Consider the following 27,911-nt stretch of genomic DNA (forward strand, 5'->3'; position numbering starts at 1 on the left):
TGAGCCATCTCTCAACAGTCACGCCATCACCCCAGAGCGCACCGTGGGCCATGCTGCTGCCTCCTCGGGAGATAGAACCTGGGCTGCCTCCCCCAGGACCACACGGGAGAGACAGCCCAGCCCTCTCACTGGGCCTGGCCCTCCAGGTGTCTGTCTAAACAAGCTCCCCGTGGACACAGCGCCCCAAGGCCCCTGCTGCACTCGGACCAGGCATCCCTCTGACCTCTCGGCCCCACACGCGCTCTGGGTGCAGGTGGCTGTCTCTGCCAGGAGCTGCGAGCCCTGGGCCTGTGAGCGCCCAGAACCTGTTCCGGGTTTGGCGAGGGTTTGGGGAGACAGAGCAGGGAGCAGTCCGTCCTGACCTCGGGGACATTCTGCAGGACCCCTGGGCCACCAGGAAGGGCACGCAGAGGCCACAGTCCGGCCTCATCACTGCTGGAGACCCACAGCTCTGCTTCCAACACAGGCTGCGGTCCTGAGGGACGAGGCCACAGGGAGCTGGCTGCCGCGAGAGGCGCTTACCCAGGTGCAGGAAGTCGGTGCTGCAGGCCAGGGGCGGAGCGCTGTGGGCAGACGGGAAGGACGGGGCGGCCACAGAGTCTGAGTTGAGAAACTCGCCGAAGAGATCAGGACTGGAGCGGGGCTGGGAGTCGGTGTCTGAAGACAGCAGCAGTGGGCCGAAGGGGTCGGCTGCGGGGACAGGCGGGGACGGGGAGGACAAAGGACCCAGCTCTGGGCCACTCCAGCTGAGCAGTCCAGAACCCACGGCTGCCCTCTCAGGGACACCAAGGCAGTCAACCCAGGGCCTCCCGACACCCCATGCCTCAGGATGACTTTCCCATGGACGCAGCAACATTGCTCAGATGGCAGAGCTGGCAGCGCCTAGCCCGTGAGCTCAGGCAAGCAGCGCAGAGCCAGCCCCTGCTGTGACCCTGAGGCTGCTCCCAGGGGAGGCGGGGGAGGGCACGTTCCCTTCCTTCAAGAGCCTTCCAGACATTTCTATGTGGTGAGAATGACTGAACCTCATCACTCCTCTACCGTGAAGCCACTCGCCATCCACAGAAACACGTACCAGCAGCGGGGGGCCCTCCTCTCGGGGTGCTCTGCACGCGCAGGGGAGGGGACGGGCTTGCCAGGAGCAGGGGGGCCTCGCCGAGCAGATCCTCCGGGGACCCCTGGGAGGTGGCCTCAGGGGGCCCGAGAAGGCAGCTGAGCAGGTCGGTGTTGCTGGAGGGGGCCCTGTGGGCCTGGGTGGGGAGAGCAGGCTCTGCGCCTGCCTCGGGCTCAGAGTGCAGCCCTAGGAGGTCGACCCCGTCTTCCTGCGGCTCAGGCTCTGGCAGTGCAGCCGGCGTTCCCACCTCAAAAACGGAGTCCTGCTGCACCAGCCCCGCTGCCAGGCAGGGGGCGTCCGAGTCGGCCCTGGGCTCCTGGCCCTCGCTGGAGATCGGGGACCCCCCTTCATCCGACACCTCGCTCTCGTCTCTGTCCTCCATCAGGGCAGACTCGCTCTCCTTGGGAGAGGCTTCTTCTGCACCAGTCTCTGACTCCTTCTCTTCTGTGGAAAGGAAACAAAACCATAGGCTGGTGAACCCACACGGCCAGCCCAGGGTCCCCCCGGCGCAGCTCCCTCAGCGCCTCCTCGGCCCAGGGCCTTGGCAAACACTGCGGAAGCTTGTGAGCTTTCCTGAGGCGTCTCCAGCGTACCCCCCTCCAGCCTACTCAAGGGTCTGCCTGCGGCTCTCTCCACCTGGGCCTCTGCGGTGCTCCAGGCTGAGTCAAGTGGGGGACCCGCAGCAGCAGAACCAGGGAGGAGCACTGGGGGAGGAGCATCGGGGGAAGAGCACAGCAGGGAGGAGCATTGGGGGGAGAAACATCGGGCAGGGGGGAAACGCTAGGGGAGGAGCACGGAGGGGGGAAACACTGGGGGAGGAGCACAGGGGGAGGAGCACAGGGGGAGGAGCATGGGGGAGGAGCACCAGGGGGAGGAGCACGGGGGGGAGAAACACTGGGGGAGAAGCAACACTGGGGGAGGAGCACGGAGGGGAGAAACACTGGGGGAGGAGCACAGGGGGAGAAACACTGGGGGAGGAGCACAGGGGGAGGAGGACGGGGAGGAGCACGAGTGGAGAAACACTGGGGGAGGAACACCAGCGGGAGGAGCACGGGGGAGAAACATTGGGAGAGAAACACTGGGGGAGGAACACAGGGGGAGGAGCAACACTGGGGGAGGAGCACCAGAGGAGCACGGAGGGGAGAAACGGGGAAAACACTGGTGGAGGAGCACAGGGGAAGGAGCACCAGGGGGAGGAGCACGGAGGGGAGAAACACTGGGGGAGGAGCACAGGGGGAGGAGCACGGGGGGAGAAACACTGGGGGAGGAGCACCAGGGGGAGGAGCACGTGGGGGAGAAACACGGGGAGGAGCACAGGGGGAGGAGCATGGAGGGGAGAAACACTGGGGGAGGAGCACAGGGGGAGGAGCACGGGGGGAGGAACACCGAGGGAGAAACACTGGGGGAGGAGCACAGGAAGGAGTACCACAGGAAGGAGCGTCGGGGGAGGAGCACCCTGCTCTGGGAACAGGCAGCAGGCGGGACAGCCCTGCTGGGACAGACGAGAGTGCTGGGACAGGAGGTGGCAGGGATGTCCCCCAGGGTGTTTGTCTAGGGTGAGGTCCAGTGACAGTGCCCAGGTATTTGCCTGAAGAGCCTGGGCAGTGGCTGGGAGCCCACTGGGGGTTGTGGGCAGAGAGGGGTGTGGGATCCCCAGGCGGTGACTGAACGTCCCTCCGCCCAGGCCCTTCCCCTGCACCCAGGGGCCCCATGGGCAGGGCCGGTGCTGCCAGCCGCCCCAGGTCCACAGACTGAGATGAAAAGCTAGGGTCAGCATTTTAGACTCTGTGGACATATTTTTTTCAACCGTTAAAAATATGAGATCATCTTACTTTGTGAACCACTAAGGAACAGGCTGGCGTGCTGTGCGCACAGCCCCACTCTGATACAGCCCAGCTCTGCCCGAGGTCCGTCTCCCAAGATGCTTGCCCTGCCCCAGGGCACCTCCAGACTGGTCCTGTCCTCTGCAAGAGAGCCAGGTCCAGGGCTCTGCCTACCCTGCCAGTCCAGTGTGTGCAGGAAGCGGCTGGTATCCGCACTGCTGCTTGGTGGTGAGTCGCAGTCTGGGGGCTCGGCTTCTGGGGACCCCACCCCAGCATCGTACTGAGCCGTGGAGCCGGGCTGTCGAGGGAGCTCTGGCTTCCCTGCCAGGAAAGAGAGGGTGTCAGGGCACTGGCACTGGCCAGCAGCCTCAAGGCAGCACTACCCCAGAGCTGAGAAGTGCAGCTGGGCAGGCGCCAGCACCGTGGCAGGCCAGGCCACCAGGAGAGCACACCAATGACATGACGGCGAGGCGACCTCTGTGAAGGGATTCCTGCTATCCAGTCAGATGCCGTTCTGGGCCACGTGTGCACACTCGTGCATAGCACACGCAAACACACACAAGGAACACTCAGGCATCACATGCCACATACAGTCACAGCAGATACGAAGGCACGCACCACTCACGTGCACACACACACCAAGCACACGGGCACACTCCACCCAGGTACATTCACAGCACACACAAATGCATGCACCACTCACGTGCACACACACACCACACATGGGCACACTCCACCCACGTACACAGACAGCACACACAAATGCATGCACCACTCACGTGCACACACACACCACACACACGGGCACACTCCACCCACGTACACAGACACAGCACACACAAATGCACACACCACTCACGTGCACACACACACCACACATGGGCACACTCCACCCACGTACACAGACACAGCATGCACAAATGCATGCGCCACTCACGTGCACACACACACACACCATGGGCACACAACCCACGTACACAGACACAGCACACATGAATGCACGCAGCACTCATGCGCACACACACCACACACACGGGCACACTCCACCCACGTACACAGACACAGCACATATGAATGCCTGCACCATTCACGTGCACACACACACCACACATGGGCACACTCCACCCACGTACACAGACACAGCACACACGAATGCATGCACCACTCACGTGCACACGCATCACACAAACGGGCACACTCCACCCATGTACACAGCACGCACAAATGCACGCACCACTCACGTGCACACACACACCACACAGGGGCACACTCCACTCACGTACACAGACACAACATGCACAAATGCACACACCACTCACGTGCACACACATCACACACACGGGCACACCACCCACGTACACAGACACAGCACACAAATGCATGCAGCACTCACGTGCACACACATCACACACACGGGCACACTCCACCCACATACACAGACACAGCACGCACAGGCTGCACATGCAGTCTCTTTCAGGGATGCTGAGGATGCTCAGAAAGAAAATGCAAACATCGCGTCCTCATCAAGAGCTGAGGACGAGCACGGCACGGGCAGTGGGTGGCCCTGGGCCCACCCGCCAGCGCTTCCTGGGCTGCCTCTTTGAAACTGCTCGGAACAGGAGCAAGGGTTCTTTCGTGTCCACGTGCTGCCAGCAGGCCTGAGGCCTGCAGTGATAGCAGACGTGTATCCAGCACACGACAAAAACCTGACCCAGACACGTGGCCAGGGCGAAACCCTGCTTTGCCCGAGGAGCCTGGGTTTCCTCCCTCTGCCTCTGCCCCCACCCGTGGGCCCCAGTCCTGCTTCCCTGGTGTCGCTGGTGGTGGTGTCCAACACCCAAGACAGAGTCTCTCAAAGTTCCTGCAGCCCAAGCTGCTCCGGCCTGAGCGCAGCAGCAGATGCGGGTGGCTCAGCCCTGCCAGAGCTCAGCCGAAGGGGCTCTCACCATAGAGATACGGGGCAGAGCGGGATGCCCTCATCGCACCCGTGGGAGCTTACCAAACTTAGAAAGAATGTCCTGCTGCTCCTCCCGGCTGGAAAACAGGATCTTGGGGTTCAGCCCCTTCATGCTCGAGTTCTCCCATGGCGGGGCCTCCCGGCTTGGCCTGTCCCTGGGCTCCACCTCCACTTCCAGGTTCACTTGAAATAAATCCGGGTATTTCTCTTGAATGTCACATGCGTCCAAGTCGTACCTGCGGAGTTACGAGTAGACGCCACTCAGGAAGGCCCCTCAAGTAGTGTGCAAGTCCCTCGAACATTCACCGAGGAAAGGTGCACGGAAACACTGCAGCTGCGGGAGGTGGCAGGAGAGCCACCAGGGCAGCTGGCCACCCCCGCCTGCCGAAGCTGGAGCCGCGGGAGCCAACCCAGCAGCCGTCCCAGAAACCCGCAGGGCGTCAGCACCCGGGTCACGGCCCCAGGAGAGCATCATTGCACCTGTTCCTCGGACGTCACAGTGGGGATGCCTGAGGCTGTGTTCAAGGCAGAGGGGCACTGGGCTGGGCCAAAGCGTTTCCCCCAAGTCCAGGGGAGGCCGTGTGCTCAGAGCAGACAGGACAATGTCCCACAGCCTGTGATTCAGGTGCCCAGGCAGGCAGCTCTGAGGTGGGACCCCAGGGTTCCAGAGCAGGCACTGGCCCTCACCCCCAGCACACAGCCTTCAGCCACCCTGCAGCTCGTACTGTGTCATTAAAATGACAATGTCTGCCCTGACAAATCCACAGCTGTTACCAGATGCCCCTAAAACCAAGACCTCTAGAATCCGGCTGCCAGGGAATTGGGAGGGTGATTCCGGGGGAAACAAAGCCGTGTCTACCATGGGGCGAGGGAGGCAGCACTGGCTGAGCCCCCTGCTCAGCTGTAGGGAGCAGAAGGAGGGGTCAGTGGGACCCACCAATGTGAAGAAACCTCATCTCTACTAAAAATACAAAATCAGCTGGGCATGGTGGCGCATGCCTGTAATCTCAGCTACTCAGGAGGCTGAGGCAGGAGAATTGCTTGAACCCGGGAGGCAGAGGTTGCGGTGAGCCGAGATCGCGCCACTGCACTCCAGCCTGGGCAACAAGAGCAAAACTCCGTCTCAAAAAAAGCAAAAAAAGAGTGGCGGCCAGTTCCTGGGAAACGCAGGGTGCCAGCGTCTGCAGGGCCAGAAGCACCCAGAGCTGGGTGGGACACAGCTGAGGGAGGGTGGGGAGGCGGGTGCGGTGGCCTGTGTGGCTCAGAGCCGTGGCTGGCTTTAACTGTCACTTCTCTGAGCTCCACACATGCTTCGGATGTGTGAAGACCTCTAGCTTATCCCCTCTGGCTCGCCCCTTAAAACATCATCTCCCTGCACAAGGGGAGGGCATCCTGGGCCTGCCCTGGAGGTGGGCACCCACTCCCTATCCACAGTGGCTGACCTCACACAAAGCAGCGCCCCCTCGATGCCCTCTCAGGGCTCTGGGCAGAGGTGACCACAGAAGTAGCTAGGGCAGATGTGCCCTCCAGCAGAGGCCAACACGAGCTTCCCTCCGCACCCCAGTCTCTTCCTGGGCTGCTGTCCGCGGTCGGGGGCAGCGGGGACAGCACGGCAGCGGCACAGCTGCTGCGGAGATGTAGAGGCGGCAATGTACACAGAGGAGCGAGCAGGCACCAGCAGAGAATCCGACGGCCACTGCGGGGGAGGCTCAGACCTGGCCACCAAGGAGAGTGGAGGGGCACGGCGGGACGGTCTGTGCAGAGAGCCAGGTCAGGGAGGCAGGCTTGGGTTCTGGGACAGACTGAGCTTGGGCAGCCCAGAGGCAGTGCCACTCATGCCTGGCCTCCCTGCCCCAGCTGCCCCTGGAGACGGCCCTGGGCACTGGGCCTGCAGGCTCAGCTCACCCAGCCTGGCGCTGAGGGCACAATGAGGTCTGTGAGCAGGGCTGGTCACTCCCGAGAGCCCTGGACTGCAGAGGACACAGCCCGCAGGCTCCTGCCAGACGAGCTCCAACAGGACAGAAGGGTCTCCCAACAGGCTTGGCTGCTACACAGAAATGCTGAGCTGTGCCGCGGCGGCAGCAATCCTGGGCGCTCACCCCATGCACAGTGCAGGCTCGCCTCGCAGGACCCACGCACATTCCACGTGCTCCCCTCCCGCTGCCCCGTCTAAACCCTCACCCAGGCACAGGGCAGGCGCACTGCGCAGGACCCACGCACATTCCGCGTGCTCCCCTCCCGCTGCCCCGTCTAAACCCTCACCCAGGCACAGGGCAGGCGCACTGCGCAGGACCCACGCACATTCCGCGTGCTCCCCTCCCGCTGCCCCGTCTAAACCCTCACCCAGGCACAGGGCAGGCGCACTGCGCAGGACCCACACACATTCCGCGTGCTCCACTCCCGCTGCCCCGTCTAAACCCTCACCCAGGCACGGTGCAGGCTCGCCTCGCAGGACCCACGCACATTCCACGTGCTCCACTCCCGCTGCCCCGTCTAAACCCTCACCCAGGCACAGGGCAGGCGCACTGCGCAGGACCCACGCACATTCCGCGTGCTCCCCTCCCGCTGCCCCGTCTAAACCCTCACCCAGGCACGGTGCAGGCGCACTGCGCAGGACCCACGCACATTCCGCGTGCTCCCCTCCCGCTGCCCCGTCTAAACCCTCACCCAGGCACAGGGCAGGCGCACTGCGCAGGACCCACGCACATTCCGCGTGCTCCTCTCCCGCTGCCCCGTCTAAACCCTCACCCAGGCACAGGGCAGGCGCACTGCGCAGGACCCACGCACATTCCGCGTGCTCCTCTCCCGCTGCCCCGTCTAAACCCTCACCCAGGCACAGGGCAGGCGCACTGCGCAGGACCCACGCACATTCCGCGTGCTCTTCTCCCGCTGCCCCGTCTAAACCCTCACCCAGGCACGGTGCAGGCGCACTGCGCAGGACCCACGCACATTCCGCGTGCTCTTCTCCCGCTGCCCCGTCTAAACCCTCACCCAGGCACAGGGTAGGCGCACTGCGCAGGACCCACGCACATTCCGCGTGCTCTTCTCCCGCTGCCCCGTCTAAACCCTCACCCAGGCACGGTGCAGGCGCACTGCGCAGGACCCACGCACATTCCGCGTGCTCTTCTCCCGCTGCCCCGTCTAAACCCTCACCCAGGCACGGTGCAGGCGCACTGCGCAGGACCCACGCACATTCCGCGTGCTCCTCTCCCGCTGCCCCGTCTAAACCCTCACCCAGGCACAGGGCAGGCGCACTGCGCAGGACCCACGCACATTCCGCGTGCTCCTCTCCCGCTGCCCCGTCTAAACCCTCACCCAGGCACAGGGCAGGCGCACTGCGCAGGACCCACGCACATTCCGCGTGCTCCTCTCCCGCTGCCCCGTCTAAACCCTCACCCAGGCACAGGGCAGGCGCACTGCGCAGGACCCACGCACATTCCGCGTGCTCCTCTCCCGCTGCCCCGTCTAAACCCTCACCCAGGCACAGGGCAGGCGCACTGCGCAGGACCCACGCACATTCCGCGTGCTCCTCTCCCGCTGCCCCGTCTAAACCCTCACCCAGGCACAGGGTAGGCGCACTGCGCAGGACCCACGCACATTCTGCGTGCTCTTCTCCCGCTGCCCCGTCTAAACCCTCACCCAGGCACTGGGCAGGCACACTGCACAGGACCCACGCACATTCCGCGTGCTTCTCTCCCGCTGCCCCGTCTAAACCCTCACCCAGACACAGGGCAGGCGCACTGCGCAGGACCCACACACATTCCGCGTGCTCTTCTCCCGCTGCCCCGTCTAAACCCTCACCCAGGCACGGTGCAGGCGCACTGCGCAGGACCCACGCACATTCCGCGTGCTCCCCTCCCGCTGCCCCGTCTAAACCCTCACCCAGGCACAGGGCAGGCGCACTGCGCAGGACCCACGCACATTCCGCGTGCTTCTCTCCCGCTGCCCCGTCTAAACCCTCACCCAGGCACGGTGCAGGCACACTGCACAGGACCCACGCACATTCCGCGTGCTTCACTCCCGCTGCCCCGTCTAAACCCTCACCCAGGCACGGTGCAGGCGCACTGGGCAGGACCCACACACTTCCCAGGTGTTCCTCTCCCGCTGCCCCGTCCTAACTTCACATTCAGCCACCTCATTAAATCCACCTGTTCATTCTGACCGTGCACAGGTTCCTCAGGATTTCTTGCTGAAAACCATCATGCTGCCTGTGAGAAGCAACACCGGAAACTTCCATTCCTTCTGCTCTTTCCTTTTCTTGCCTGACTGCACTGGCTAGGACTGACCATAAACTACCGGAGAATGAGACTCAAACTCCTGCTCTGCTTGTACACTCAGGAGAGCAATGTGTGAGTATGTCACCATCAGCTGTGCGCCGGCTTTAGGGTTTCGGTGGCTGCTCTTCACCAGCCTCAGAAACTTTCCTCCTGTTCCTCTTTGCTGAGCATTTTGACAAGAAAGGAGCACTCATTGTTATCATGCTTTATCTATGAAAACTTGGCCTGGTTTTCACTTTTGCTCTGCTAACGTAGTGAATGATGGTGACTGACCAATTTTCAAATGTTAAAACCACCTCCCGTTCCTGAAATAAACCAGATGTCAGACATGTTATCCTTGTTACATAACACTAGATTCTTTCAGCTAATATTTTGTTTAGAATTTTTATATCTATATTCATGAGATCTGGCTTACAATTTTCCTTTCCTACAATGTGCTTTTGTGTGTGCACAATCATGGCTCACCACAGCTTAGACCTCCCAGGGTCAAGCGATTCTCCCAGCTCAGCCTCCTGAGAGCTGGGACCACAGGTGTACACCATCACATCTGGCTGTTTTTAAAAATTTTTTGTAGAGATGGGGTATCACTATGTTGCCCAGGCTGGTCTCCAACTTCTGGCTCAAGTGATCCTCCCATCTCAGCCTCCCAAAGTGCTGGGATTACAGGTGTGAGCCGCAGTGCCCAGCCTGTAGGAAGGTTTTAAATTACAAAATAAATTTCTTTAACAGATATTCCAAGGCAGGACTTCTTCATGGGTGTATATTGAGAGGTGTTTTCCAGGTAATTTGTCCATTCCACTCAGAATGGCATTCCTCTAGCACCTGAGGCCGCGGTGGGAATGTCTATGGGACCCCGGTCTCTCTTCGCCTCCCACCCTGGGAACCAGAGTTCCATCTCCCTTTCTAGACCAGGTTTGTTAAGCATTCACCAACTCATCTTTTCAGATAATCAGAAGAAACATCTTTTGGCTTTACTGACTTTTCCTGTAGCATGCTTGTTGTTTTTTTTTTTTTGACATGGAGTTTCACTCTTGTAGGGCAGGCTGGAGTACACTGGTGCGGTCTCAGCTCACTGCAACCTCCCCCTCCTGGGTTCAAGCGATTCTCCTGCCTCAGCCTCCCCAGTAGCTGGGACTACAGCTGCGGGCCACCACGCCCAGTGATTTTTTGTATTTTTAGTAGAGACAGGGTTTCACCATGTTGGCCAGGCTGGTCTCAACTGCGAACTCACTGATCAGCCCGCCTCAGCCTCCCAAACTGCAGGGATTCCAGGCGTGAGCCGCCGCACCCGGCCAGTGTGCTAGTTTTTAACTGAGTTCTGTTCCTACCTTTATTTTTTTCCATCTACTTTTTGGGTTTAATTTGCTGTTCTTTCTCTAACTTCCTGAGATATGAGTTTAGGTCACTGACTTCCAATATTTCTTTTTTATTTTGGAGATCGGTTTCGCTCACGGCCTACTGCAGCCTTGTCCTCCCAGGCTCAAGGAATCCTCCTGCCTCCCTCCCCAAGGGCTAGAGTTACAGCCATGAGCCACTGTGCCCAGCCAACCTTCCTTCTTTTTAATATATGCATTTAAAGTTACAAATTTCCCCTAAACACTGCTTTAGATGCATCCCACAAATCTGGTAAGTGGTATTTTGATAATCACTCCGTTTAAAGTACTTTCGCATTCCAACTGTGATTTCCTTTTTGGCACGTGGGTTACTTATGAGCACACAGCCTCTGGGCGTTCTCCCACTACTGATTCCCACTTTACTCCACTGTTGAGATGTTCTGAGACTTACTATATGACCCAACACGGGGTTGACTTGGTAAATACTCCACTTGAACAGATGCCACTTCTCCAAGTATTTGCTGAAGTTGGCAAAACTCAGGTCAGGTTGGTTAAACATTGTAAAAAAAAACTACATCCTGGGCCAGGCGCGGTGGCTCATGCCTGTAATCCCAGCACTGTTGGGAGGCCAAGGCGGGCAGATCACGAGGTCAGGAATTCAAGACCATCCTGGCCAACATGGTGAAACCCTGTCCCTACTAAAAACACAAAAATTAGCTGGGCATGGTAGCGCGAGCCTGTAGTCCCAGCTACTCGGGAGCTGAGACAAAAGAATCATTTGAACCCAGGAGGTGGAGGTTGCAGTGAGCTGAGATTGTGCCACTGCACTCTGGCCTGGGAGACAGAGTGAGACTCCATCTCAAAAAGAAAAAAAACAAAACAAAACAAAAAAACAGAAGAAACCAAAACTGCATCCTGATGTTCTTGTCTACATGTTCCGCTGACTGGGGAGAGGCGGTCATCAGCATGGGTCCGTCAACTTCACCCCTCGTTCTGCGTGTTTGCAGCGCCTGTCCTGAAGCCACCTCGCCGCGCTTGCCCCTGGGACGTGGCCCTTCGCCTCCTGCCTTGATCTAACCTGTCTGATGTCGACACAGTGACGCCTGCCCTCTTCCTGCTGCCATCTGCATGGGAAGCAGCTTTCAGTCATTCCACTTGGCGTTTCTGGGTCTTCATGTGCGTGGTCTTTAAAGCATGGCTCTGGTAAGCAGTGCAGACTGGAGGATAGACTCGAGCTTTCCCTGTGTGCTGTTTCTTAGTCCAGCCCAGTTAACTGGAGCGTTTCCTACACTCCCGTTCGATGGGACGGCTGACAGGCACAGTGGGGCACAGGTCTCTTCTTCCACTCCCTTTCGACGGGATGGCTGACAGGCACAGTGGGGCACAGGTCTCTTCTTCCATTCCCCTTCCATGGGACGGGTGACAGGCACAGTGGGGCACAGGTCTACCAGCTGGTTGTCCTCTACCTACACCCCATCTGGATGTTTCTTTATCTCTATATTCTTCTTGTGAATTAATCACACTTTTGTTCCAGTTTTCTTCTCAATCAAATCTTTAATCTGCCCTAAGGATTGGTACATTTCCTGCTTCCTGGTGATGGAACTCTCAAAACATTCACTCCATTACCCCCTCCTCTGCCGTGTGTGTGTGTGTTGGTGCTCCTGTTGTCAATATTTTACTACCAAATAGGTTATAAAACCGACAGGACATAATATTGGTGTTTTAAGCAGCTGGCACTGGTATCATTTCAGCATCCCTGCCTTTCCTTCCCCTAAGCTGCAGGCTTTACAGCTTTGCCTTGGATATCTGCTGAAATGGAGCAGTTCTGCCAACAATAAACTCTCTCATCCTTTGTTTGGCTGAAGACATCTTTAACTGGCTTTCATACTTCAAGGATAAATTCACTGGATATAGAATTCCAGTATTTTTCTCTCAGCACTTTAGAGACAGTTTGTCGAAGTTGCCGTCTGGTGTCACTGTGCAGGTCATGCGTTCCCACACCTCTGTCCCCATCCCTAGGGGCTGGAAATTGTTCTCTTTGGGTTCCAGCAATTCAACCAGGATGCTCTGAAGTACCAAATCTCTTTTCTTCCTTTTGCTAAGAAAAGAAATCCTCTTTGGTGTCTGCAGAGCTTCTGATTCCACAGTTTTGATGTCCTCCATCAGTTCAGGAAAAGTTTTGGCCAATGGTTTTTCAAGCATTATTTCTGTTCCACTCCATCTCTTCTCCAAGAACTTCAAATAAAAGCACGCCAGGCCGTTGTGGTACCACAGTGTCTCTCATGACCCTTTCAGTACGTATCCTCCGTCCTCACGGGCCTCTCTGTACGTATCCTCCGTCCTCCCGGGCCTTTCTGTACGTATCCTCCGTCCTCACGGGCCTTTCTGTACGTATCCTCCGTCCTCACGGGCCTTTCTGTACGTATCCTCCGTCCTCACGGGCCTTTCTGTACGTATCCTCCGTCCTCACGGGCCTTTCTGTACGTATCCTCCGTCCTCACGGGCCTTTCTGTACGTATCCTCCGTCCTCACGGGCCTCTCTGTAGGTATCTTCCGTCCTCACGGGCCTTTCTGTACGTATCTTCCGTCCTCACGGGCCTCTCTGTACGTATCTTCCGTCCTCACGGGCCTCTCTGTACGTATCCTCCGTCCTCACGGGCCTCTCTGTACGTATCTTCCGTCCTCACGGGCCTCTCTGTACGTATCTTCCGTCCTCACGGGCCTCTCTGTACGTATCCTCCGTCCTCACGGGCCTCTCTGTACGTATCTTCCGTCCTCACGGGCCTCTCTGTACGTATCTTCCGTCCTCACGGGCCTTTCTGTACGTATCTTCCGTCCTCACGGGCCTTTCTGTATCCTCCGTCCTCACGGGCCTTTCTGTACGTATCCTCCGTCCTCACGGGCCTTTCTGTACGTATCCTCCGTCCTCACGGGCCTTTCTGTACGTATCCTCCGTCCTCACGGGCCTTTCTGTACGTATCCTCCGTCCTCACGGGCCTTTCTGTACGTATCCTCCGTCCTCACGGGCCTCTCTGTACGTATCCTCCGTCCTCACGGGCCTCTCTGTACGTATCCTCCGTCCTCACGGGCCTTTCTTTAAGTATCCTCCGTCCTCACGGGCCTTTCTGTACGTATCTTCCGTCCTCACGGGCCTCTCTGTACGTATCCTCCGTCCTCACGGGCCTTTCTTTAAGTATCCTCCGTCCTCACGGGCCTTTCTGTACGTATCTTCCGTCCTCACGGGCCTTTCTGTACGTATCTTCCGTTCTCACAGGCCTTTCTGGACTCACGGGCCTTTCTGTACGTATCCTCCGTCCTCACGAGCCTTTCTGTACGTATCTTCCGTCCTCACGAGCCTTTCTGTACGTATCCTCCGTCCTCACGGGCCTTTCTGTACGTATCTTCCGTCCTCACGGGCCTCTCTGTACGTATCCTCCGTCCTCACGGGCCTTTCTGTACGTATCTTCCGTCCTCACGGGCCTTTCTGTACGTATCTTCCGTCCTCACGGGCCTTTCTGGACTCACGGGCCTTTCTGTACGTATCCTCCGTCCTCACGAGCCTTTCTGTACGTATCTTCCGTCCTCACGAGCCTTTCTGTACGTATCCTCCGTCCTCACGGGCCTCTCTGTACGTATCTTCCGTCCTCACGGGCCTCTCTGTACGTATCCTCCGTCCTCACGGGCCTTTCTGTACGTATCTTCCGTCCTCACGGGCCTCTCTGTACGTATCTTCCGTCCTCACGGGCCTCTCTGTACGTATCCTCCGTCCTCACGGGCCTCTCTGTACGTATCCTCCGTCCTCACGGGCCTCTCTGTACGTATCTTCCGTCCTCACGGGCCTCTCTGTACGTATCTTCCGTCCTCACGGGCCTTTCTGTACGTATCCTCCGTCCTCACGGGCCTTTCTGTACGTATCTTCCGTCCTCACGAGCCTTTCTGTACGTATCCTCCGTCCTCACGGGCCTCTCTGTACGTATCCTCCGTCCTCACGGGCCTCTCTGTACGTATCCTCCGTCCTCACGGGCCTTTCTGTACGTATCTTCCGTTCTCACGGGCCTTTCTGGACTCACGGGCCTTTCTGTACGTATCCTCCGTCCTCACGGGCCTTTCTGTACGTATCTTCCGTCCTCACGGGCCTCTCTGTACGTATCCTCCGTCCTCACGGGCCTCTCTGTACGTATCCTCCGTCCTCACGGGCCTCTCTGTACGTATCCTCCGTCCTCACGGGCCTCTCTGTACGTATCTTCCGTCCTCACGGGCCTCTCTGTACGTATCTTCCGTCCTCACGGGCCTCTCTGTACGTATCCTCCGTCCTCACGGGCCTCTCTGTACGTATCCTCCGTCCTCACGGGCCTCTCTGTACGTATCTTCCGTCCTCACGGGCCTCTCTGTACGTATCTTCCGTCCTCACGGGCCTTTCTGTATCCTCCGTCCTCACGGGCCTCTCTGTACGTATCCTCCGTCCTCACGGGCCTCTCTGTACGTATCCTCCGTCCTCACGGGCCTCTCTGTACGTATCCTCCGTCCTCACGGGCCTCTCTGTACGTATCCTCCGTCCTCACGGGCCTCTCTGTACGTATCCTCCGTCCTCACGGGCCTCTCTGTACGTATCCTCCGTCCTCACGGGCCTCTCTGTACGTATCCTCCGTCCTCACGGGCCTCTCTGTACGTATCCTCCGTCCTCACGGGCCTCTCTGTACGTATCCTCCGTCCTCACGGGCCTCTCTGTACGTATCCTCCGTCCTCACGGGCCTCTCTGTACGTATCCTCCGTCCTCACGGGCCTTTCTGTACGTATCCTCCGTCCTCACGGGCCTTTCTGTACGTATCCTCCGTCCTCACGGGCCTTTCTGTACGTATCCTCCGTCCTCACGGGCCTTTCTGTACGTATCCTCCGTCCTCACGGGCCTTTCTGTACGTATCCTCCGTCCTCACGGGCCTTTCTGTACGTATCCTCCGTCCTCACGGGCCTTTCTGTACGTATCCTCCGTCCTCACGGGCCTTTCTGTACGTATCCTCCGTCCTCACGGGCCTTTCTGTACGTATCCTCCGTCCTCACGGGCCTTTCTGTACGTATCCTCCGTCCTCACGGGCCTTTCTGTACGTATCCTCCGTCCTCACGGGCCTTTCTGTACGTATCCTCCGTCCTCACGGGCCTTTCTGTACGTATCCTCCGTCCTCACGGGCCTTTCTGTACGTATCCTCCGTCCTCACGGGCCTTTCTGTACGTATCCTCCGTCCTCACGGGCCTTTCTGTACGTATCCTCCGTCCTCACGGGCCTTTCTGTACGTATCCTCCGTCCTCACGGGCCTTTCTGTACGTATCCTCCGTCCTCACGGGCCTTTCTGTACGTATCCTCCGTCCTCACGGGCCTTTCTGTACGTATCCTCCGTCCTCACGGGCCTTTCTGTACGTATCCTCCGTCCTCACGGGCCTTTCTGTACGTATCCTCCGTCCTCACGGGCCTTTCTGTACGTATCCTCCGTCCTCACGGGCCTTTCTGTACGTATCCTCCGTCCTCACGGGCCTTTCTGTACGTATCTTCCGTCCTCACGGGCCTTTCTGTACGTATCTTCCGTTCTCACGGGCCTTTCTGTAAGTATCTTCCGTTCTCACGAGCCTTTCTGTAAGTATCTTCTGTTCTCACGAGCCTTTCTGTACGTATCTTCTGTTCTCATGATCGTTTCTGCATGTAGCTTCCATCGTTTTTTCTCCACGTGGCTGTCGGAAGATCTTTTCTACCAATTCGCTGTCTGACTGCCTAGCATGTGCTGAGTCCTTGATTTCGGCCGTAATATTTTTCAGTTCTGGAATTCACATCTGTCTCCTTTTTATGTTCCTGATCTCTGGTGAAATTCCCATCATTTCCCCCACTTTCTTAAATAACCGGTTACCAAAGTCCCTGCCTCCTGCCTCCAGCATCTGAATCACTGACAGGTCCTTCACCGACATTTTCCTCTTCATCGTCAGTCACTCGGTCTTTAAAAAACTCTTTTAAGCACCGCCTCCACTGTGGCTGAAAACTCAAAGAACTCTGGGTGTTTTTCTTCTCCAAAGGAGAAAAAAGAAACAAAATGTTAAAGTTATGAATATGTGAGTTAAAAAAAGAAAAGCGTAAGACACAACAAAGACAAGAAATATAAAAAAAAAAACGTGAAAAAAGAATGACAGACAGAAAAGCACGAGAACAGCACCACGGTCTCCTGGCGCAGGCTGTCCAGGAAAGCAGGCACCAGCTCTTCCTGAGCTCCCCTAGACTGGGCCAGACCCCCTCCCAAGTGTGTAGTCACCTGTGGGGCTGGACCTAAGATTTCCCTTTGTTTACTGGGTCGGAACCAAGAGAGCAGAGCCTGGAACACAGCAGGCCCTCAAGCCAGCCACTGTCTCAGAACCCCCCGTCGGTAACCCCTCTGGCTCCTAAAACAAGTTTGTTCCACTGTGCCTTGGTGGATAAGCCTGCCTGTGACTGAGTAGAAAGATCTCCAGTTAAATGGGAAGCTGGGGCAGGCGGATCACTTGAGGTCAAGAGATCGAGACCAGCCTGGCCAACATGGTGAAACTCCATCTCTACTAAAAATATAAAAATTAGGTGGGCCTGGTGGTGCATTCCTGTAGTCCCAGCTACTCCAGAGGCTGAGGTGAGAGAATCTCTTGAGCCTCGTGGGTGGAGCTGCAGTGAGTTGAGATTGTGGGGGGTGTGGGAGCCCGCTCTGCTGCTCACCACATCTGCACCTGAGCCTGCAGAGGGCAGGTATGCACTGTTGGGTGCCCACGTGAAGAGGACAGGGAACTCGCAAGTGCTTGGCATGGCGGGTGGGGTTATCCCTCGACTGTGCTTGTTTACAGAGGTCTCTAACACCAGAGTGAGCTTCTAGTCAGGACTGTCCCGCATTACCTGCAACCTCCTCCTGGCAGGGCATTCTGCACACAGCAGGCTCAGGGACATTTGTGAAGATGCAGCTGCCACCCACTCACCTACTCACCTGCTCACACCACACCCAGGTGTGGGGGCAGAGCAGCAGCCACCAGGTCCACCCCAGGAGCCTGTACACACGCGGCTCCCAAATGGCCCAGGAGCAGCCCAGTGGCACCAAGCGGCAGTCACAGAGCCTGCCACTCCCCCTGCAGCTCCTGCCACTGAGCCACACGCAGGTGCTGCATTGCTGGGCACCCGCCCATCCCCTCTGGGCACACGTGGCACCAACGTACTTGGCAAATTTCACAGTGGTGGCATTCCGAGGCACAAAGCCCGTGTGGAACTGAATCTGGAACATCTTCATGGATGCCATCTGCAAAGAGAGCAAACAAAACACGAGGGCCCCCATGGAGGGTGAATCCAGATCCCGGGGCCACAGGCACACTTTTCCCAACAGACGAGCTCTGGGAGCTGCTTGTGGCACTGGGGACGTGGATGACGCCCTGTGCCACGTGCTATGGGGGAAGCGGGAGAGGGTCCGTGTGTGGCGGGTGGTCCCAAGGAGAAGGCACGGGCCCACAAGCTGCTTCGTGGGGCTGCCGTGGGGGCTGCCCAAGTGGACCCTCAAACTCAGTATCGACAGGAAACGCCAGGCTTTTCAGGCCGAGACCCTGCCGTGGAGAGTGCAGAGTGAGCAGGTACAGTCTCCATGTGGGGCAGTCGCCACGTGAGAGCCGACAGCACTCACCAAGCAGTGAGCACCCCGGAGCCTTCAGCAGGAAGTGGAGGGACGGCCGCGCTGAGCGCACAGCAGCCCCCAGCCTCCCAGAGCCCGGGGTGAGTGGGGAGCACTCGGCAGGCCCCAGGCTTCCTCACCTTGGCCTGCAGCCGGCCGCCCAGGGTGGACCGGGCGTGATAGATGACGATGAGCACGTCTCCTTGCACCGTGATGCCCAAGGGAATGACTGCTTTCCCATCCTCGATCTTAAAATCCCTAACAACAGAATGATGAGAGAAAAACTAAACAAATGAAAACAACAAAAAACAGAAGGATGAGAAGTTGCCCACTCAGGTAAAATGTGTAATACTCAATAAAGGATGACCCCCCACAAACGAAAACCCTGACAAGAATCCTGCAGTCTCCTGGACGCTCGGATCCCTGTGATCCCCCGTGCTGACCCAGTCCCCAAGTGACCTGCCGCAGAAACTAACGTTCCAAACACGTGCGCCCCAGCAAGGCAGGCTTCCTCTTTCAGGTTTTCTGGAGCGGGAGAGTAGGAAACACGGCGCGGGGCTGCAGCTGCACTCACCGCATCTTGTCGTACTCCTGGGAGGTGCTGGCCACGCGCTCGTCCCCCACGTAGACCTCGCAGAAGGGCCTGCAGCCGCTCCTCTGCTTGCTGAACAGTGGCACGGGGGTCATGACCACGGCCCTCACCAGGATGGGCTTGCTATGAGGCGTGATGGGCTCCTCTGCCACCATGTCACACATGTACTCGATGTACCTGGGGGCAGGCGTGTCGCGTCACCATACGTACAGTTATATATGTACTTATACACAGTCACACATGTAGTTATATAGATGTAGTTTTATATATATAGTTACGTATATGTGTAATCTGCCTCTATATATACACATACATACACATATATGCATATATGTGTCTTTAAGACAGGGTCTTGCTCTGCTGTCCAGGCTAAAGTGCAATGGCATGATCATAGCTCACTGCAGCCTTGATCTCCTGGGCTCTAGTGATCCTCCCACCTCAGCCTCCCAAGTAGCTGGAACTACAGGCATACACCATCACGCCTGGCTAATTTTTGTAGAGACAGGTTTTCGCCATGTTGCCCAGGCTAGTCTCAAACTCCTGGGCTCAAGTGATCCACCAGCCTCAGCCTCCCAAAGTGCTGGGATTACAGGTGTGAGCCACCACACCCCGCCCTAGTTAAAAATATTTTTAAATTTCTTGTGATACTCTCACTTTCATTCATGGGTTATTTAGAAGTTGTTTGAGGCTGTGCAGTGGCTCACACCTGTAATCCCAGCATTTTGGGAGGCCAAGGCAGGTGGGTTGCCTGAGCTCAGGAGTTCGAGACCAGCCTGGGCAACATGGTGAAACCCCATCTATACTAAAAATACAAGAATTAGCTGGCTGTGGTGGTGTGCACCTGTAGCCCCAGCTACGCGAGACGCTGAGGCAGGAGAATGGCTTGAACCTGGGAGGCGGACGTTTAGTTTTCCAGACATCCTTCTGGTATTTTTAGTTTTATTCCACTGTGACCCGAGAGCATAGCTTATGGGATTGCAAATTTTAAAAATTTATTGAGGTGTATTTATAGGCCAAAATCTGATCTTTCTTCTTGCATTCCACGTGCGTTTAAAAGAAATGTGCATTTTCTGTTCTTGGGTGTAGTGTTCTAGAGATGTGTCCGCCTTCCTGGGTTGGTGTGTTCAGTTCTCCTATAACCCTCTGTTGTTGGGTGGAGAGTTCTAGAGATGTGTCCGCCTTCCTGGGTTGGTGCGTTCAGTTCTCCTCTATCACTCTGTTTTTGAGTCGAGTAATCTAGAGATCTGTCCGCCTCCCTGGGTTGGTGCGTTCAGTTCTCCTATAACCCTCTGTTGTTGGGTGGACAGTTCTAGAGATGTGTCCGCCTTCCTGGGTTGGTGCGTTCAGTTCTCCTCTATCACTCTGTTTTTGAGTCGAGTAATCTAGAGATGTGTCCGCCTTCCTGGGTTGGTGCGTTCAGTTCTCCTGTACCCCTCTGTTGTTGGGTGGACAGTTCTAGAGATGTGTCCGCCTTTCGCCTTCTTGGGTTGGTGCGTTCAGTTCTCCTGTAACCCTCTGTTGTTGGGTGGACAGTTCTAGAGATGTGTCCGCCTTCCTGGGTTGGTGCGTTCAGTTCTCCTGTAACCCTCTGTTGTTGGGTGGAGAGTTCTAGAGATGTGTCCGCCTTTCGCCTTCTTGGGTTGGTGCGTTCAGTTCTCCTGTACCCCTCTGTTGTTGGGTGGACAGTTCTAGAGATGTGTCAGCTTCCTGGGTTGGTCTGGGTCAGATATGTTGAAAAGCCATGAACTTGAAGATGGTCCAGCTGGCAGCCCCGCGGGTGCAGTGCTCTGCACATCTCTCCACCCCCGCAAGGAAGGAGCTGTGGGGACCTGGTGGGGTCATGGAAGCGCAGCCACACACCACAAGGAAAGACTCCCTGGTCTCGGATGCCCCCTGCTGAGCAAGCCCCACCGCATCTGACCTGGGGGTGCCAATGGCTTTCAGCTCCATGCATGGAGGGAGGGGCTCCCTATTTTGCACTCCACCTCCTAGGGTCACATAAGATGCAGCTGGGTGGGGCGGCTGCGATCTCCTCCCCACCAAGGCTGTGAGCATACGAGGTGGGGCCCTCCCTGGGATCCACAGCAGCAACAATGGGCTCCTGAGCCTTGCCCCGCCCACAGGCTGCGCGCCCCTCCTGCAGGCTGCCTGTCCCGTCCAGAGGGGACGAAGAATGGGGAGTCCCTCGAAGCTTGGGCCTCTCCTCTTCCCTCACGGTGAGGCCATGGGGCTGGCCTTTGCTCTGTGGTCCAGGTCAAGGCCTGCTCTTTCAGAGGCTGGGAGGCTGCTCCAGCCTCACCAGGTCCTTACTGAGACCAAGGCCAGGAGAGGCTTTACTCTGAGAAGGACTCCTTGGACGTGGGCACCTGCAGCCCCAAGAAACAGCCTCCTCCACACGGCCAGGGAGAGCCTGCTGTGTGCTGAGGCAGAGCCGCACGGAAGCCCGCATTTGGCAGGGCCCCGAGCACACCGCGACCATCCTCACATTTGAGCAGCGTCAGGCGGTCGACACAGCATTTTCATACGCATCATCCACCAGAGCCCACCAGAAGGCTCCCACAGGAGGGACAGAACTGGGTCTGAGAGGAGCCGCCCCTGCCCCGCCCAGTGAGCACAGGCCCGCCAGGCTACGTGGCACCTGCCAGAGAACCTCCATCCACCCGGAGCTGGGCAGGTGCTAACCCACAGCAGTCAGCACCACCACGGCCGCGGGCCCACCCTCCCTGGGCTCTGTGGGCATAAGTCTGCAACTTGGCCACGGCTCAGCGAGGCCGGACCTGCTGTTCCCACCAGTGCCTGAGCGGCACCAACAGGCCCTCCAGGAGACACCGGGGCGAGGCCGGCAGTGCCAGGCGGGCCCATGGAGCTGTCCCCGGAGGGCCACGCGGTACCTTTTGTGGGACGGCCAGATGCCTGGTGGGCAGCGCTTCATGCTGAACATGTACACGGCGGCCTCCGCGGTGCTGAAGAGACGGCAGAAGCACAGGAAGGAGCAGACGGCCACGGCAGACGCAGCTCTCCCGTCCTAGGGCAGACAGACACGCTTGTGCACACCTCACACGCCCAGGACGAGGGCTCCAGGGTCCTCAGGGGTCCTACCTGCCCCGTGGCTGCGGGGACACAGGGCTGTTCCTGAGGCTGGGATATGTTTAGGAACCTATATAACATGCCTGCCAAGGAAAGAATGGAGCCCGACAGAAGATTCCCTGAGAAGAACGGGGCTGGCATCTCTGCAGCAGGCTCTGCTGATGCCCTGTACCCCTGCGGGCAACCCCTCACGGAAATCTCGACTCCATGCACCACAGGGGCAGCTGCCACACCCCGGGAGGCTCAAACACCACCAACCCTTGCACTGCAGGTGGGGACCTGAAACTGGAGGGGACTCTTTGGTGGCTGCCGCGCAGAAAGGGAGGCGGGCGCCCCACATGGCAGAGTGGCCTCCACATGGGCATGCAAGTTGAGGCCAGCAGGGCCACAAGGAGAGGGGAGGGCGGGGCCACCTGGCAACTGCCCCTCCAGACTCAAAGCCCCCAAGTACAGGGACTTCTTCCATGTCCCAGGGTGAATAACAGGCCCCAGCTCATGACTGGCACTCAGATTTGGTTGAACTACGCGTGCAATTATGAATTTCGGTGGAACCACGGCGCCAAGGCGCAGCTATGAACTTCAGTAGGGCGTGGCTGGGGCTCACCACGCAGTGCACGACGCAGACGTTCTTGTGGTCCTGCCGCAGCCAGGCGTGCATATTCCTGCAGATGTTGTAGAGGGTGTGCAGGTGTGGGGCCCGCCGCGCCGCCCAGCCACACTCGGAGACCTGTGGGGACAGGGCATGGTGACGCGGGCAGCAAAGGAGCCACACCCGGCCTCTGGTGGATCGGAGGGATGGCCTGCCTGAAGTGCAGGGAACTCGGCTGGCTGGCAGCGTCAACAGTGTCCATCTGTGTGAGAGCCTCGGCGGCGGGACCTGAGCACCAGCTGCCACTGGCCTTGCAGAGAGAGCTGAGTCAGCTGCTGCCGGGCTTTAGGTCTTCTGCAGACTGACAAGTCTCATGTCTGGAGGGAAAGCCTTGGCCTCCAGCACCCTCTGGCAGGCGGGCAGCGGCAGGAGCCAGGGCGTCCGGGTTCCCGTCAAGCGGCATCCTCAGCGCAACAGAGACCCCACCTCGCTCCCTCCTGCTCCGTGCCCTGCAGACCCTCAGGAGACCTCGGGCCGCCCCATCATGGCCCCACCTTGGCCAAAGCCCCCAGCTGCACCCCTGCGCTGGAGTGGGAGGAAGCTGCCACAGCTGCACCCAGACCAAAGCCTGCGGCCACACACCCGGTTGTGAAACCTGGAGGCCCGGTAGGTCCTTGGGGACAGGTTGTAGACGGCGTAGTGCCCAGCGTGCTTCGAGTCCAGGAACAGCCGCACGTCTTCGATGTTGTTTTTGAGTGCTGACTCCACACCTTCGGCCGGGAACGACATCACTGAAACAAGCAGGCCTGTGTCAGCCGCTGTCCCGGGAGACGGCGCACCTTGTGGCCAGGCGGCTGCTGAGGCCTTGCTGCTCCTGATGTCCCCATTAAAGTGCAGCCTCCGGCAGCTCCACCAGCCACTGCCCACACAGCCGGCCCATGTGGGCCCCCTCACCCTTCATAGACTCCTGGCCTGGGATGACCTAGGAACAGAGACCCAGCCACACGCCTGCCAACCAGAGACCTACGGGCACAGACCCAGCCACACGCCCGCCAGCCGGTGACCTGGGGCACAGACCCGGCCACATGCCTGCCAGCCGGTGACCTGGGGCACAGACCCAGCCACACGTCCAGCAGCCGGAAACCTACGGGCACAGACCCAGCCACACACTGACCAGCCGGTGGCCAGGATGTCCCAAGACAGCTTTCTGATGCCTGCCCAGTCTCCAGGGGTCAGGATGAGCGACCGAGATGCCTGGTGCACAGAGGCCTCGGTTTTCCAAGACACAGCCTTGCATTGCTCCCGGCAGGACCTCAGAGTTCAAGAGGGAGCCACGGGAGGCGCCAGGCACAGGCCGCCCCTGTGTGTCTGTGGTCACGGAGAATGCTGGAGCAGAAGTACCTGTGCCCTGACGCACAGCAGGGACGCGCTGTGCATACACGGAAGGGCCAGGGCACGTCCCACAGCCTCATGTGGCACACGTACCCGCAATTCTGGATGTGATGTAAGATATGTCCAGGTCACCCTTGGCGTAACTGGAATTAAAAAGAAGAGAACTTGGTTATGATGAGAAACACTCTGCAGTGAAGTCACAGGGCTGAAGCCAACGCCCGAGGCCTGGAGACGCTGCGGAGCTCTGACTGTGGAGTCTGCATCTCACGGGGAGCATGCGGGCAGGCTTCTGGGTATGTGTGCGCTGCGGAGCTGACCCCTAGAGTAGTGCATGGAAATGAGAGCCCGCAGGTAGTGGCGGCGTGGGTGAGACAGGAGGGACGTCCGCTGTCTGGCTGTCCCCTCCCGTGTACCCTCCAGGGAGGCACGGCCCAGGAGGCTGGGAGAAGGCTGGCAACACTGGTGGAAGGAGAGGGCCGGAGAGCAGAGGTCACTTGGACCATGGTCACAGGTTGTGCCAGGCTCCAGGGTGCAGTCAAACGTTTTAAAAGCTTGTCTAAACCCACAGAGCAGGTGCTGACTTAGGATGTGGGTCTTCCTAAGCAACAAGGGAAGGCGGGAGGGAGGCACATGAGCCTGGCGTTCAAGCACTTTGTAGCACAGGACGCTGGGCAAGAGACAAGCAGGCCGCACCAAGCGTGGCTACTGGACCCATCATCTCATCACCAGGAGAAAAACAAAAACAGGGGCCGAGTACTGTGGCTCACACCTGCAATCTCAGCACTTTAGGGCTGAGCACGGTGGCTCACACCTGTAATCTCAGCACTTTAGGGCCGAGCACGGTGGCTCACACCTGTAATCTCAGCATTTTGGGGCCGAGCACGGTGGCTCACACCTGTAATCTCAGCACTTTGGGGCCGAGCACGGTGGCTCACACCTGTAATCTCAGCACTTTAGGGCCGAGCACGGTGGCTCATACCTGTAATCTCAGCACTTTAGGGCCGAGCACGGTGGCTCACACCTGTAATCTCAGCATTTTGGGGCCGAGCACGGTGGCTCACACCTGTAATCTCAGCACTTTGGGGCCGAGCACGGTGGCTCACACCTGTAATCTCAGCACTTTGGGGCCGAGCACGGTGGCTCACACCTGTAATCTCAGCACTTTAGGGCCGAGCACGGTGGCTCACACCTGTAATCTCAGCACTTTAGGGCCGAGCACGGTGGCTCACACCTGTAATCTCAGCATTTTGGGGCCGAGCACGGTGGCTCGCACCTGTAATCTCAGCATTTTGGGGCCGAGCACGGTGGCTCACACCTGTAATCTCAGCACTCTGGGGTCGAGCACAGTGGCTCACACCTGAAATCTTAGCACTTTGGGAGACCGAGGCTCGGAGATCACCTGAGGTCAGGAGTTCCAGACCAGCTTGGTCAACATGGTGAAACCCCTGCTCCCCAGCACCACAGGAGGCAGAGGCCAGCACAGGGAGCTGACACGCCTTGAGCAAAGGTGGGCGCTGTGAGCCACGGACCCACATGTGTCTCACCCACCCCTGCAGCCCGAGGAGGCATGGACCTGGCTACGCTGGCCTCGGGCATGTGTGCAAGGGGTGTGTGTGTATTAGGGCTGACCTGAATGCTGACAGGAGAGAAACCAGGCCCCAGACACAGAGCACAGGACCCGAGGCCCTGGGCACCAGGGCAGCCAGGGCTTCACAGCCACCCCGGTCCCCACTCCTGGACTTGTCCATGGGGAGAGCCAGAAATGCAAATGAATTCACTGTCCTTTTTTTTGAGGCAGGGTTTTGCTCTGTCACCCAGGCTGGAGTGCAGTGGTGCGATCCCAACTCACTGCAGCCACAAGCTCCTGGTCTCAAGTGATCCTCCCACCTTGACCCCCAGTGCAGCACGCCACTTCACCCTGCTAATTTTTTATTTTTGTAGAGACAGGGTCTTGCTATGTTGTCCAGGCTGGTCTCAAACTTCTATCTTCAACGGATCCTCCCTCCTCAGCCTCCCAAAGCGCTGGGATTACATGAGCCACCGTGTTCGGCCACCTCATGAGCCTCCAGGCCCAGCCAGAACTCACTGTGGTTTCTAAGTCAACGAACACGAGTCTAGGCAGCTTTATCTGCCTCAAGCATGTGGCGTGAACAGAAGGCAGATTCAAACGGCAGGCCTGCCCTCAGCTGGCGCCTGGGAGTGCTGGGAGGGTTCCCACTGTCCCCCGACAAACAAGTGGCAGCTGGCTGTGCCTGAGTGCTGTGCACGCAGCGCATGCTCAAGCTAAAGTGCGTCATCCTGGGGCCTGGGACCCATGGGACCCATGGTTCCCAGCAGAGCCGTTTCTAGGACTGGCCCCTGGGGCCTTAGACCTCCAGCAGACAGCAGCTCCCACCAGCCTCACAGCTGCTGGGGAGGGGAGCGTGGGCTGGAGACCCCCAGGGAGGATCATGGGAGCTGTGCCCGGACCCTGGAGGCCCCACACGCCTCCTGCCTCTGCTGACTCCGTTCGGCCCCATCCCCACAATTCACTGTGGCTGTGGAGACCACGAGTCTTCTGGGGAATCAGGTGGCCGGGGGTGCTATGGGACACAGCATCCATCCCTTTCCTCCAACGCTGAAAGTGACTGCTCCTAGTGACTTTCACATGCGGCTTTGCCGTGCATCCTCTGTCCGTTTCCACTCTGAGCCCAGCATCGCTGTTGCCGAGACGACGCTCAAGAGTCTCTCGTCCCCCTGGGGCAAGGCCAGTCCTGCTGCGCTTCACATGCGGTACTACCAGCCAGGACGCTGCAGGAGCCACAGCCCTGGGCCCCGTGGGCGGCGGGCTGGCCCCTGACAGATGGAGCTTCCTCTGATCTTCCGTCAGCCACGTCAGCCACAACTCAGGCAGGCGACGTCACAGAGGAGGTGGCCACAGGTGCGAGCGAGCTCACGCCCTGCTCTGGGGACATGCAGGCCCACTAAGAACAGGTTTCTCTCTACAGAAGGTTGCACAGACATGAGGCGCACAGTTAATGGCACCGCACAGCCAAACGTGCAGCACACATGGATACACACAGCTCACACAGGCACTCATACACATGCTGACGCGTGCACACAGCTCACAGGCATTCATACACATGGTGACACGTGCACACAGCTCACACACAGGGACTCGTACACATGCTGACGTGTGCACACAGCTCACAGGCATTCAGACACATGGCGACACGTGCACACAGCTCACACACAGAGACTCGTACACATGCTGACGTGTGCACACAGCTCACAGGCATTCATACACATGGTGACACGTGCACACAGCTCACACACAGGGACTCGTACACATGCTGACGTGTGCACACAGCTCACAGGCATTCAGACACATGGTGACACGTGCACACAGCTCACACACAGGGACTCGTACACATGCTGACGTGTGCACACAGCTCACAGGCATTCAGACACATGGTGACACGTGCACACAGCTCACACACAGGGACTCGTACACATGCTGACGTGTGCACACAGCTCACAGGCATTCAGACACATGGCGACACGTGCACACAGCTCACACACAGAGACTCGTACACATGCTGACGCGTGCACACAGCTCACAGGCATTCAGACACATGGTGACACGTGCACACAGCTCACAGGCATTCAGACACATGGTGACACGTGCACAGAGCTCACACACAGGGACTCGTACACATGCTGACGCGTGCACACAGCTCACAGGCATTCAGACACATGGTGACACGTGTACACAGCTTACACAGGCACTCATACACATGCTGACGCGTGCACACAGCTCACAGGCATTCAGACACATGGTGACACGTGCACACAGCTCACACACAGGGACTCGTACACATGCTGACGTGTGCACACAGCTCACAGGCATTCAGACACATGGTGACACGTGTACACAGCTCACAGGCATTCAGACACATGGTGACACGTGCACACAGCTCACACACAGGGACTCGTACACATGCTGACGCGTGCACACAGCTCACAGGCATTCAGACACATGGCGACACGTGCACACAGCTCACACACAGAGACTCGTACACATGCTGACGCGTGCACACAGCTCACAGACATTCAGA

At 58.3% G+C, this 27,911-nt stretch overlaps 1 protein-coding gene across 2 annotated transcripts in view; it reads right to left on the reverse strand.

Annotated features, from left to right (window-relative positions):
* GAK (cyclin G associated kinase) overlaps nt 1-27,911 on the reverse strand; it is an 86,554-nt gene that overhangs the window by 15,891 nt on the left and 42,752 nt on the right. For both annotated transcript variants that reach the window (XM_012473783.3, XM_012473784.3), the window contains exons 12-22: nt 23,908-23,957; nt 23,065-23,213; nt 22,438-22,560; nt 21,638-21,771; nt 18,729-18,923; nt 18,295-18,412; nt 17,712-17,791; nt 4,934-5,127; nt 3,109-3,255; nt 1,073-1,555; nt 523-690 (exon numbers count right to left, since the gene is read on the reverse strand). In XM_012473783.3, the coding sequence (XP_012329206.2) occupies nt 523-690; nt 1,073-1,555; nt 3,109-3,255; nt 4,934-5,127; nt 17,712-17,791; nt 18,295-18,412; nt 18,729-18,923; nt 21,638-21,771; nt 22,438-22,560; nt 23,065-23,213; nt 23,908-23,957 (1,841 nt within the window). The remainder of the gene's footprint in view (nt 1-522; nt 691-1,072; nt 1,556-3,108; nt 3,256-4,933; nt 5,128-17,711; nt 17,792-18,294; nt 18,413-18,728; nt 18,924-21,637; nt 21,772-22,437; nt 22,561-23,064; nt 23,214-23,907; nt 23,958-27,911) is intronic.

The sequence above is a fragment of the Aotus nancymaae genome, unplaced genomic scaffold, assembly GCF_030222135.1.
Source record: "Aotus nancymaae isolate 86718 unplaced genomic scaffold, 86718_ANA_hifiasm-v0.15.2.pri h1tg000006l, whole genome shotgun sequence".
Lineage (NCBI taxonomy): Eukaryota > Metazoa > Chordata > Mammalia > Primates > Aotidae > Aotus > Aotus nancymaae.